The sequence below is a fragment of the Rosa chinensis genome, chromosome 2 (genome assembly GCF_002994745.2).
Source record: "Rosa chinensis cultivar Old Blush chromosome 2, RchiOBHm-V2, whole genome shotgun sequence".
NCBI lineage: Eukaryota > Viridiplantae > Streptophyta > Magnoliopsida > Rosales > Rosaceae > Rosa > Rosa chinensis.
The window spans coordinates 84423838-84436682 of record NC_037089.1 but is presented as its reverse complement, the minus strand read 5'-3'; the positions used below and the strand labels follow the sequence as shown (position 1 = coordinate 84436682).

The 12845-nt window shown below is 36.8% G+C and overlaps 1 protein-coding gene across 1 annotated transcript; it reads left to right on the top strand.

Annotated features, from left to right (window-relative positions):
* Positions 1 to 10808: 10808 nt before the first annotated feature.
* On the top strand, positions 10809 to 12384 carry LOC121051881 (mulatexin-like). The gene is made up of 6 exons (XM_040515441.1): positions 10809 to 10914; positions 11030 to 11074; positions 11162 to 11209; positions 11521 to 11713; positions 11796 to 11879; positions 12007 to 12384. Exons 1-6 carry the CDS (start codon positions 10852 to 10854, stop codon positions 12051 to 12053), a joined length of 480 nt encoding a protein of 159 aa, XP_040371375.1. The 5' UTR covers positions 10809 to 10851; the 3' UTR covers positions 12054 to 12384.
* Positions 12385 to 12845: the final 461 nt, after the last annotated feature.

The window sequence follows — 12845 nt, the reverse complement described above, 5'->3', positions numbered from 1 at the left end:
GCTCAATTATCATGAATTGAAGTGCATAAGAGCAACCCTCACTTTTTTTTTTAATTATTATAGAAAACTCAAAAGTAAAATCTCCCTAATTTAAGTTGTATACGGTACTCACATATCTTTATTTGCGACTTTTTTATCTGATATTTTGTATTGATAATATAAGAATATATATCGACTTTTTTTAGGCTTTGTAATACTACATACATTTTAAACATCCATGTGTGTGATTTCAGACACCAATTTTAGACAGCACTTCCAATAAATAAGGTTAGAGACTACTACATCATTATATAGGACTCTATTGATGTACACATATATACACATTCCAATCGATTGTTGCTAATGTCATTGTTTTATTGTTGTTGTTCTTATATTTTTATCATTAGTTTCAGTTGACTCCCTATATGCCTTTTCGTCAGTTGGAGTTCACTAATTGTATCATTGTCTTTTTAGGTTTATGATGACGAAATTTCTCGGGAAGATCTTCCCTAAGCTGAACAGCCTGGAATCTAGAACGAAACACCAAAGTGCCCTTACAGTAGTACCAATTTCTTTCTCTTTTTGTTGGATGCTTGTAGTGTGTAGTACTAAGCAACGAAAGATAAAATGAATAATTATGTAAAACAGAGATGCGATAAAATGTAATGGTTTTCCAGCTAATCCAGAGTCTTTCAATAAATAGGATCTATACATTCAGTATTCCATCAAAATGTTAGCAACAAATAATATCATGTATATATTTGTTTTCTTACTTTCTACACATGAGCACCCGAACCAACTTATAGACCTATAAATCCTAATTACAGACATACCGGCCCTTGACCATATTAGACCGTAATTTATATGTACATTTTTGTGTCTTTCTTTTCTTTCAGTCCAAGGTGATAGAGTAATACGAGTTTCACAATAAAAATCAATTAGTAATTGTCGGAGTGACCTAAAATTTTAAAAACTTTATTACAAGGTCGTATTTTTTAAGGTGGGTTGAGAAGAAGAAACCTCAATGTTGAAAGAATTTGAAAACAATGAGTATCTAAGATGACAAAGTGGGAAAACAGGGTTTATTGGGGTTTTTCCCGTATACCCAAAAAGCCTTGGTATTTTTCCCAACTGCCCGAAACTTTGGTATTACATTGTTGTTGACAGACAAAGACTAACATGGATGGTTTTTCTAGACAAATGCCTTTTGTATCCTATGTTGACCTTTTGGACTCTTCTACAGTTCTATTCAACAAAAATGACCAGTAATTAAAACTTCAAAACAAAAACAAGACTAGCCTTCAACATGCCACATTTCGCCTAACGACTCATTGTCTAAGCGGCTACTCACAGGGCGGAATCACTGCTGCTTGTCCTAATTTTTTCTGTTTTTAAAACTGATTCTTTCAGATGAACAGTAAAGCTTTAGAACCTTGGATTTTCATGGGATGCATGCATTTAAATAGTAAAACATGACTGACTAAGATGATTACGAAATGTAAAGATAATGACATTTATGCTTATGGAAATTTAATACTAACTTATAAAGTTAAAGAAGTGGGTGAACATCCATCTGAATTTATTTATTCAAATATACATACAGAATTTTGAACAGTCAGAGCCTCATTCTCAGGTAAACAGCAAAAGCTGTTTAGCTATCCATAAGAATGAGACCAGATACTTACTTGTAATGGAAGCTCACTACTTCACACTTAAGCAGAAAAGGAAGCACACTGCTATTCTAATATTTCTGCTATCAGATGTTTTTCTGATCTAAACTTCGAATGCCTTCTAAGGAAACTAAAGCTCCTTATATAGGGAGTGGAACTCAAACTAGAATTCAAAACACAAAATATACAGGATAACTCTGTGACTCCTGCTTTTCTGAGTGCTCCTACTGGTGGAGGTCGGTCAGGGAAAAGCAAAAGTGGTTAGGGTGAAATGTTTTTCACTTTCTTCTTTTTGAAAAAGCAAAAGTATCTTTTTTGAAAAAGAAAACAGTTGCCTTTTGTTTTGGTGCTTTCCTCTTTCACCCATGGTTTCACCCGTGCCGCTACATATTCTCATCTGTTTCAAAATTATGGCCAAAGACAAAGGAGTTGTTGTCTGTTTGGGCCATTCGAACAGTAGTAGCATTATCCTCAACATCTGTATCAACATACATCTTGTAGTGGTTGTCATTTTCAAGCTTTTCCACCCAACTCATGCATGCCATTGTCGAGTCTATCTCTTTTCTGGTTAGAGATAGGAATATATCGCTGCTGACTACGTCAGGATGATCGTAAGCAGTGATAATTGTCTTTTCTCCTGCTGCCAGGAAGGTATTGTTGCTATCTTCAGAGATGATCTTTTTGATGTAGTCCAGAGCCATGGCCTTCATACAAGGGATGCTAGAATTTGGTTGGCCATTGTATGCTACATAGGCTGGTTGAAGATACCTTCTTTGGATAATTCTCACATAATGATATGGAGGAATATATTCAACTTCACCGTTTGCCTTTTGGATCCATTCTGGAGGAGTGGATCTGAACTTTAGACGAAATGTACAGTCATTCTTTCTGATATTTTTGACTGTGTTAACAATGATGGGCGGCAAACCTTTCAGATCATCATTAGTTTTAGTCCACAGATTATGGACAAAACCATTTTCAACAAGCCAGAGCTTGTGTTCTTGAGGATGTTCACTCTGAACATTTACCAAGTATCTTCCAACATAAGGTCCTGAAACAATGAAGAGAGTTGGAGGAACTAGGTTTTCTGGATTATGCCTTCCTATCAGACTATGGAATTCATGCCAGTCTGATTCATTGAGAGCTACGATAGGGACCCTAGCACTTTCTGGACTTTCAAGGAAGAAATTTTTTTTCTTTTCTTACAGCACTCTGCTGCATATGGATTTCTTCAGTCTGTGGTCTGGCATTCTCATAAAGTTCTTCAGCTAGAGCAAAGAGTGCCGGGAACATTAGACCACTGCTTCTTTCTTGAAAGGCAAATAAGAGATTATCCAGGATTGCCTTCTGGTAAGCTAGTCTCCTGCCAGTTCTGAACAAAGGAGTATCAAAAGTTCTTAATTCATAATTAAAAACATTTATAACTCCACTTGGAGTTGGTCTGCTTTTTGGCAAAGCAGCAGCCATCAACTGTCTTGATGAGCTTTTACCGTCTGCCGTTTGAGACGGGGTAGCCAATCCTTTACCCTGGGATTGATCAGTTGAGGCCAAGCCTTTTGAGCTTAGCAAAAACCTTTTAAGGATTTTTTCATCGTCTTCAGTGAAGTTCCATTTTCTTTTAGAACTCGTCTTGGGAGATAACATTGCTGTTAGCCCTGAGATTCTAGGGATGAAATCTCTCCCATAATTTATGACACCAAGAAATCTCTCTAGACTCTTAGCATCAGGAATTCTGTCTGGGAACTTCCAGATCTTTTCAAGGATGTGAGGTTGAAGTTTTATGACTCCATTCTTGATATTTATTCCTAGGAAATCAACTTCATCGAGGATAAAGAAGATTTTCTTTTCGCCTAGGATAATTCCATGCTGAACTATTAGCTTTGCTACCTCATGGAGGTGTTTCATGTGTTCTTCTCTGTTTTTGGAGAAGACCAGGATGTCATCTATGTAGACGACGCAAAACTCCGCTACATACTTGAAGATGTTGTCCATCTTTCTTTGAAAGATTGAGGGAGCTTGCTTTAGACCAAAAGGCATTACCAGCCACTCGTAATGACCTTGTGGTGTTCCAAATGTAGTGAGAGGTACACTCTCAGGATGCATCTTGACCTGCCAGAAACCCGACTTTGCATCGAATTTCGAAAAGACTTTAGCTCTTCTGAGCTGGTTGATCAGTACTCTGACTTGAGCGATCTGATATCCGTCTTTGACAGTCTTCTTATTGACATCTCTGTAGTCAATCACCATTCTAGCTTTGCCTCGTAGATTTTCTGCATGATTTCTCACGTAGAATGCTGGAGCATGATGAGGGCTAGTGGAAGGTTGAATTAATCTCTTTTTCAGGAGATCTTCAATATCACTTCTGAATTCTTTTTTATCTTCCTCTTTGTACTGAGGAATGGCTTTGACATGGCAAATAGCATTCATGTCATGCAATCTTAATTCATAGACCACTGGGTCTTTTTCCCAAAACTTCTGAGGATTTGTATCCACATTCTGCTCCAGTAGTTTCTTGATTTTCTCAAGAGTGGGAATTTGCTGCGACTCAAGCTTGTTCTGAAAGTGATTGAGGTTGTGCTCATGGATGAAACTAGCTTCTTCATCTTCACTAGCTTCTTCTTCTTCTTCTTCTGAAGATTCTTCAACAAGTAATTCTTCTTGTTGTTTGATTTGGAGTATGGGCTCAAATTTGGGTTTGTAGGGGGTAAGATCACCACTATTCTGTTGCGATCTCTGATACTGAGTAGTAAAACCGGGACCGACGACGCTCTTGGCTTGTGTGAGACGGTCTGCCCAGAACACCCGTTCTCCTTTCCTGAAGCCTATCGCTTCTTCATCCTGAATGAATCGTTGTTGGAGAATAAAATCATTTCCCAACAAGAAATCAGATCCTTGGCCTTCAGATTGCCAAACATTCTGGATGATAAATGTTCCTCCACCAATGGTGATATGAACATTTTTTGCTACTTGCTTCATGGTGAGATGGCTTCCATCAAATGTAACACCAGTAGCTGATTTTTTTCTTATCTTTTTTCCAGAGTTCATCTGGAATTGCAAATCTCTTTGCAACCGTAAAACCTGATCCATTATCTACAAAGGCATGTAGATGATATTTCCTGTGATCAGGGAACTTGAGTCCGATCTCTATGTAGTTGCTGTATCTACTTGTAGAGACGACTTTCGACTGTTGAAGCACATTTTCCTGAGCTTGCTCCTTGGGAATGAATGGTTTACATTCTTCTGGAACATTTTCCTGAGTGGGTGATTTATCTTCACTATCATCCCAGTCTGTAGGAATTATCTCTTTGATCTCTGGATCATTGAACCATGACGGAGGGTCATATTTGACTTTATAATCAAACTTGCCAGATGGTTGGCCAAGTAGATCCCATGTTTCAGTAGCCTCCTGTCGTTCTAAGAGATGAACATTTTCTGGTGATTTCACCAGTTCTACCTTTTCTGGTATTTCAACCAGTTCAATATCTTCATTGACTTGTTCTTCACCGATGATGTCTTCCTTTTTTGAGGAAGATGGTTCCATGGTTTCCTGGAACAGAGTTTCTACTTCCTTTGCCTTTTGCTTGGCAAAATACTCTTCATATTCTTGCTCAACCAACTGGCTGACAAGACCATTCTTGGTTTTTCTTCTTGCTTCAGCTATGAAGCATTCTTTGTGATAGGTCTTCTTAGACTCTTCACAAAACATTGGGAGACCATCCTTTTCGTGACAGAAGCAGTAGTCACAAACGAATGTACCAGGGTTCACCTGATAAGTAGACATAAAGGATTCTGTCTTGCTTTCTTCCCAGTTTTTGATTTTCAAAACATTCATTTGTCTGGATTCGAAGTACTCTACTTCAGAATCAATCTCAGACTCTTCTGATGAACTTTCTTCTTCTTCAGACCAGGCAGAGTAGACTGACCTGTCGTCATCTTCATCATCAGAATAGGCTATTTCGTAGCCTTTCATGTTTGCTACTTCTACTATTTGCTCATATTCTTCAAAGAGAGCTTTAGTAGATCTTTTACCCTTTTCCTGGCATTCATTAGCATAGTGCCCTTCAGCTTTACACAACCAACATCTGCAAGTTTTCTTGCTAGGTTGTTTATGCTGAGGAGTATTCTTCTTTTTCTTGAAGAATTTCTTTTTTGGATCTTCATCCTGTTGCTTCTTGTAATTGGAACTCTTCTTGAATTTCCAATTCTTCTTCTGATTACTCTTTTTGAATTTTTTAGAGTAATATTTTTCTTTTTTCTTCTTTCTGTAGAATTTGGATTCATGACATCCCCAGTTTGTGGGCATATCCAGTATTCCATAACAGAAATTTTCAACTCCTTTGAGTTGCTTCTTGGCCATCTTAGCTCTAAGATTGGCTTTGCATTGCTCCTTCAGTAATTGCCGTATTCTGTCGGCGATTCCTCCAACTGAAAATCTTTCAATTGGTTTTTCAGCTATGCCTTCTCTCACAACTGTTCTCCATGGTTCAGGGAGCTTTCAGTGCAACAGATTAACTAGATCAGTATTCTCTAGTTCACCAATTGTACAATAGTATTCCTGAAACTCATTCTGGTATTCTTCGAAATATCTCATGTCACAGATTTTGAGAGCATAGATATTCGACTTTGCCGTTTCTTTTTCTTTTTCACTCAGATTTGAGAGATCTCCACAGAACTGATCGTACAGGGGTACTGCAAAATCATACGGAGACTTTGAATTTTTTATCTCTTCAAGCCAGTCTCTTCCTCTAGCAGTTTCTTTGAAAGATAGGTAGTACTTTTTTGCCACTCCAGTAAGAGTAGTTTCATAGTACATCTGCAAATCTGGTGCTTCAAATTTACCAAGGGTAAGTGCAGAAGCCATCATCAGGCTGTCTACCCATTGGTCAATGGTTTTTCTCTTGTCTAGACTCTTGTCTAGATTCAACCAGATGCCATAGTTGGTGATAGGAACTCTTGGCAGATTGTCCTCCGGGACGAATGTTTGAGAATTTCTTTCTCCTTTTTTACCCGTGGGGGCTTTCTGGAATGGGAGTTTTGTTTCCCTTGTTTCTCTTTTTATGAAAGTTCTGGAGCTTTCTCCATCTTCCATTTCAATATCTTGATAAGGAAAGACTTTTCTCGTCTTTCTGAATTTGAATTCTTTCATTGCTTCGATTAGTTTTGCTAATCGTTCAGGACTTTCACAATTCTCAGCTTTTTCATAAAGATCATAGAGCCTCTCAGCTCTGAGCATATGGACTGGTCTGTTCAGATAAGCTTCCAGATCTTCTTCTGATATGGGCACTTCAATAGTGGATTTTGTACCACTGACACCGGCTTCTCTGGTGCTGTAGCTTCTTCTCAGAAGACTGCTGTTTATCCTGATGTTCTCAGGACAGACATCACTTTTTCTGTGATTGTCGAAGTTGAGGCTGATTTCTCCAGTTCTTCTACTCTAGTAGATCTTCGCTTTAGCTCTTTCCGGTAGCTTTTTTGGACCGGATAATTTCCATTCAAGAGGAAAAGTTACTTCGTTCCAAGCAACCTTATGAATCTGTTGTGAATGGTTCTTCTGGCTGGTGAGGAATCCAGTAGTAAGACCAGGGATGTTGGAGATCCGTGTCTTCGGCTCTACTGTGGTGCTCATCAGTTTATAGTATACTCTGTATACTATCGCCAATTCTTGCATTTCTTCTTTCATAGATATCCCATCTGTCTTGACTCTCAGTATGAGGCAGTGGGCTGCATCTTTCAAGCTGGTGGTGAAGTTGGGGAAGCAGTTGAAATATGCTACCTGATTGCACAGTGATGCTTCTAGGGTTCCCAACAGACTTGCTTGGAAGTCTGTCAGTCTGTTGTCTTGCAGGACACATATGACTGAACAGTTGATGCCTTCTCTTGCCAAAAGCTTTATGCCGACTTGGACTGCTCCAATGTGCATAAATTGATACTGCTTGGATTGTGCTCTGGCAACTTCAGCTTGGGTGATCATCAAGAGATCTGTCTCTCCTGTTGTTGAGGGGGTTGTGAATTCAAGTATTTTGAAGTGATGGCTGTCCATCAAGTCAAATGTTCCCCTTTTGTAGATCTGTTTGAAATCTAGCTTTGGAATTGAGGCCTTTTTTACCTCAAGTTCGATTTCTTTGTATTCAAATTCTTCAGAATTTAGGAGTTGGACTCCTTTCTTTTTTCCAAAGATGCTTAACATCTTCATTTCTCTTTTTTCCGGGTTTTCATACCGGATACTAGTCTGACTAGTAGATGGTTCTAGAAAAATCATGTTAGGAACACGATTTGTGTCTGGTTTTTCTAATGGTTTGAATCCATTAGTCTTCTTTTTTACTGTAGGCACTTTCTTGTCATTCAGTATAGAATCCAGCGTTTTTTGCTGTTCTTTGATTTTTCTACTAACACTCGTTAGTTTTTCTTCTTCCGTTTTAGGAAGATCTTTGATATAATCCAGTTTGTTTTCCAATCTTTCCAATTGGTGGATTATAGCAGGTAATTTTTCTAGAGTCGACTGACATCAAGATACTTCTAGTAACAGCTTCTGATATTTCTCATCAGAAGATTTCAGTAGAGAATTTATTTTCTCTAATAACAATTCTGACATTGTCCCCATTAAGGAGGGGTTCTCCTTGAGCTATTTTACAAGCTCTGATACCAGTGAGGTGCGGATCTAACCAATGCTCAAATAGTCAAGAGGTTTTTGTTCCTCTTCAAGAACATATAGGAGATTATCTATTTCTTCTTCTATTTTATAAATTCTAGTCTGAAGTCTATAAATAATATCCCAATAGCTGGGAGAATCTCTACTAAGGCTATCTCTATAGGCCTTTAATTTTCTCAGTTTTTATCTTTCTTTTTGTAATTCTTTGCTAGTGTGTTTACAGATAGCAATCAGTTCAAGTCTGTCTACAATCGAAATTATGAATAGTAAAATGTACTGTTTACCTTTCGAATTTGAGGATGACTGTCAATTTCATATATATATTCAAATAAAAACTCTGATGGGTCCACCACGTTTCTTAAAACTTCTTAAATAAAATTATGCAGCAAAACTTCATGAAAGAGACAGATGCAGACTCTGACAAATGAAGACAGCAAAGAAAATTGCTAGATAAAGGACGAAGGGGTACTAATGGTAGGGATTTTGAAAAGATGGGTAGGTAGGAAAGAAAATGAGAAAAGGTTGTGTAAGAGGGAATAAAATAATACACTTGGGTGTATGAGAAGTATTTTCCCGGATTTGGGGTGTATGAGCATTAACCCTTAATTGTTTTATGGCTTTGTATGAGTTTTATCTTTCCAGTATGCCACCATTGTGAAGCAAATGGAGTTGCCCAGATGTCTGGTATGTCAACCCTTATTAGTTGGTGCATGTTTGAATACATAGGATTAGTGGAGGCTCCTGTTATTATTCGGGATGCTCTTTTTTTACTAATTTTTTGGGGTTTAGGCTTCATGTCCCCCCCCCCAATTGTATTCAGCAGTTTCATTAATGAAGGCTTAAGGGCAGCTGCACCAGCCCTTATTTCACACCAAAAAAAAAAAAAAAAAAAAAAGATATGACAAAGTGGAAAGACAATTCAGGCATTTAGTGGTTTGGTTAAGACCAAAGACTTTCATTTATTCAATAATATATATATATATATATATATATATTATACTCTATATTAAAATGTAAATCCAAAATATTGATCACTACTATTCAATGAATAGTAATGGAACGATTTTGACCCTATATTTTGCGGGATCTCTCTCTCTCAAAAACCATTCTCAGCCAAAACAAACAATTAAGGCAAAAATCAACCCGCAGTAACTCGGGGGCTTAGCAACTAGTATCTACAATTTCCCAGTGAACTCATCTCTTGTTTATTTTTGCTTTCTTTCTTTCTTTCTAAGTTTCTATTGGTAGTTTGGACCAATTTACAAACCCATAAAACATATTTACAGAGAAACCGGACTTTGGCCCATTGGACAGTAATTTTTATCTCCATGAATTTTGTTAATAGACCGGCCTAAAGCCTTTTTCTATGGGCCCATTGGACACACCATAGTTTCCATACCATATTGGAGACCGTTACTGATGTTGTCCAATATCACAAATTGGAGCTGGTGTTTTGAATCAATAAATTGACGCAATTTGTAGTCCAACCTTTCGATTTTCGTGATAAAGCCAAACCGAGCGGACAATTTTGGTTTAGTGATTTGGCTAACGGTTCACACATTTGAAATTTAATCTTACACTACTTCATCTTTAACCAAAGTGAATGAGTGAAGGTATTCAAAATTAATTTTGCAACTAAAACTATTCATGGAGCTCGGAACGTATACCTCTTCGTCGAGACCAGGAGGCATCAACAACCAACTTCACCACCAGGAAAACATCATCTCTTCAAACATGAATCGCATACCAATTGCATGCACGTTTCCTTGGCGTCAAGATGAGATGGTAAATAATGCAGCATTTGCTATTTGTGAAGTTTCTTTCCTTGCCACATACATGCTTTTTCAAACATTAACCTTTTCTTTTGTAAGGTTCAAACTTTAATAATTTGTTTTTTTTTTTTGTTAAACATTAATCTTTTATGTGTTTGCGGCTTTGCATTGTCGACATTAATGTATATAATCATTTTGATAAACATTTTACTTCAACTTTTATGAATACATAAATACATAATTATTCAGTATTATCTAAATCCATTCCTGCATATTTTAGTCGTACATTTGATTATAGGTTGATTCTTTTTCTTTAAAGAGCTGAAAACAATTTGATATTGAATCACTATAAGTGAACAAGTGACCTACTCCCTCTTTTTTCTACTGCCCGGCCGTTTCTTTTCTCAATCTATCGAGGATGGGCCTTTAGGCATTTGCTCTACTTAAAAAGAACTAAACTTGAATATGCAAGTTTTCTTTTTGACCAATTCGAGCATTGTCTTATGATACCTTTCAATTCTAGGTCCTATATATACTAATTGCTTCGAAATTCATGCAAATGCCTTCTCTTTTCGTGAGGTCTAATTAAGCTAATTTTGACTAAAGGGTTCAACGCACGCCATGTGATATCCACATGCATCTATATGACTATAGGAACATAACCACTGGTAGTGCTCATGCAAGGAATACCTAATTTGGGCACTATTTATACCACATCCGATTTTTTGCTATTGCAAATACAATCTTATGCTACTGTTCGATTTCTAGCTATTGGAAGAGTATGATAATGGTCTTCAGAACTCTGTTCTTCCTCTTCTTTGCAATTTTCTTAGTTATTACAAAGGTGACTCATCCGTTAGTTATATATGTGTGTGTACACAAATAAACACATGCACTTTCTTTTTAGTACTTTCACTTCATATGTTCAATAATATCTTGATGGCATCCTATCTTTGTAGGTTTCAGCTTATGAGTTTGAGAACGAAAATGCCAAGAAGCCGAAGGTACATTTCCATATATATGATGATGTGTAACTTTCAATTAGGGTTGTTGATACTACATGCGATTTGAACATCTATGTGCCATTTCAGGCATTGATTCATGGCAACGTGCAAACTCCACCACTTCCTGTAAACAAGGTTAGCGACGTACTATGACATCACTATATAAGACATGTATGTATGTATGTGTGTGTGTGTGTGTGTGTGTGTGTGTGTATATAGAGAGAGAGAGAGAGAGGATCAAGAGGGGACCTTCTTAAACTTGAAAAGTGAAGATATTTTTCAATCGACTCCAATCAATTATTACTAATGTCATTGTTGTTATTCTTATATTCTTATCATTAGTTCTTCTAAAAAAAATATTTATTATCATTAATTTCAGTTAATTCCCTATATATATATATATATATATGGTCGATTAGAGTCCATTAATATTATTGTCTTTTTAGGTTTACGATGACGAGAAAACTAATCTTCAGAATTTTATCGACTGGATCTGGAACACCATCCCTAAACCTAAGCCGGAGACGCCGCCAAATCCGACCCCGAAAGTGCCGCAAAATCCGATGCCAAATGTGCCACCACCTTCAAAAAAGGCACCCCCACCACCACCGGAGAAAGAAGGAGAAGACGTTGGTAAAAGTAAGATTTCAGCTCCCCTTACTTCAAGACAACAACTTATTGGTTCCATCCCCTTTTGTTGACGCACCTACTCCTGTTGCAGCAATCAAGCCCGCCCCCTACCATCAAGACTTCCAGCCGCCACCCAATTTTACACCATTAAGGCCCCGAGCTATATCTTTAAATGGTAAATATAACGTATCCTCCTCATGGGTTTAATATATCCATCGAAATGCTATTTCATTTGTTCTCAAAAAAAAAAAAAAAAAAAAAAAAGCTATTTCATTTGCTAATTCAATTAATGGTGCATGCAGATTGCCTGAGTGTAGCATGCAGAAACCGTCCAAGGGAGCATGCATGATCTGTTGCGACCCACTGCAAATGTGTTCCATCCGGACCTTCTGGCCGCAAAGGGAAACATGTGGCCCCTGCTACACTCAAATAAGAATACAAGTCATACAACGCCCTTGAAATAAAATAGCTAGCCTCGTTTTTTCAAACCCTATATATTTCCTCAAGTTAAGAATAATATTAAACGCTATATCAAAAAGACATTCTTCAAGATCAATTTTCTTGACTTGAAATGCAATAGAGTAGATAATTTCCAACCGTTTCTTTAGAAAATTATTATACAAACTCAAAAAATAAAATCTGTATAATTTTTCTATTGTGATTCTAGTTCTAACTCCTTCCATATTGAATTTTCTATAATTTGTTGTTTTGGTATGATTTTGAAATTTGAAAATGTAACCAAATAATTCATAATGTAATTGCCCACATAAAATTTGAAGAGAGTGAAAAAAAAAAGCATGACGTATTAATTATCTTAGTTAATGATCTTCAGAACTTTGTTCTTTCTCTTCTTCACCATTATCTTAGAGCATCTTTGACAAACTCTTTATCTTGACTCTTTAGCTATTTTAGAGAGTATGTTTAGTTTTTTATCAGTTTTAACAGTTGCACCAGACTCCAAAGTGGCTCTCAATTTTAACTTTTTTAATTATCTCGCTTTTAAATATATAGAGCAAGATGAGGCTTCCTATTATTTTTATAAGTTTAAAACATTCTCTTTAAGTCATTTTGTGTGATTTACAAATGAATTTAAAATATTTTTTTATTCATTTAGTAAATAATATAAATTCAAAACTAGCTA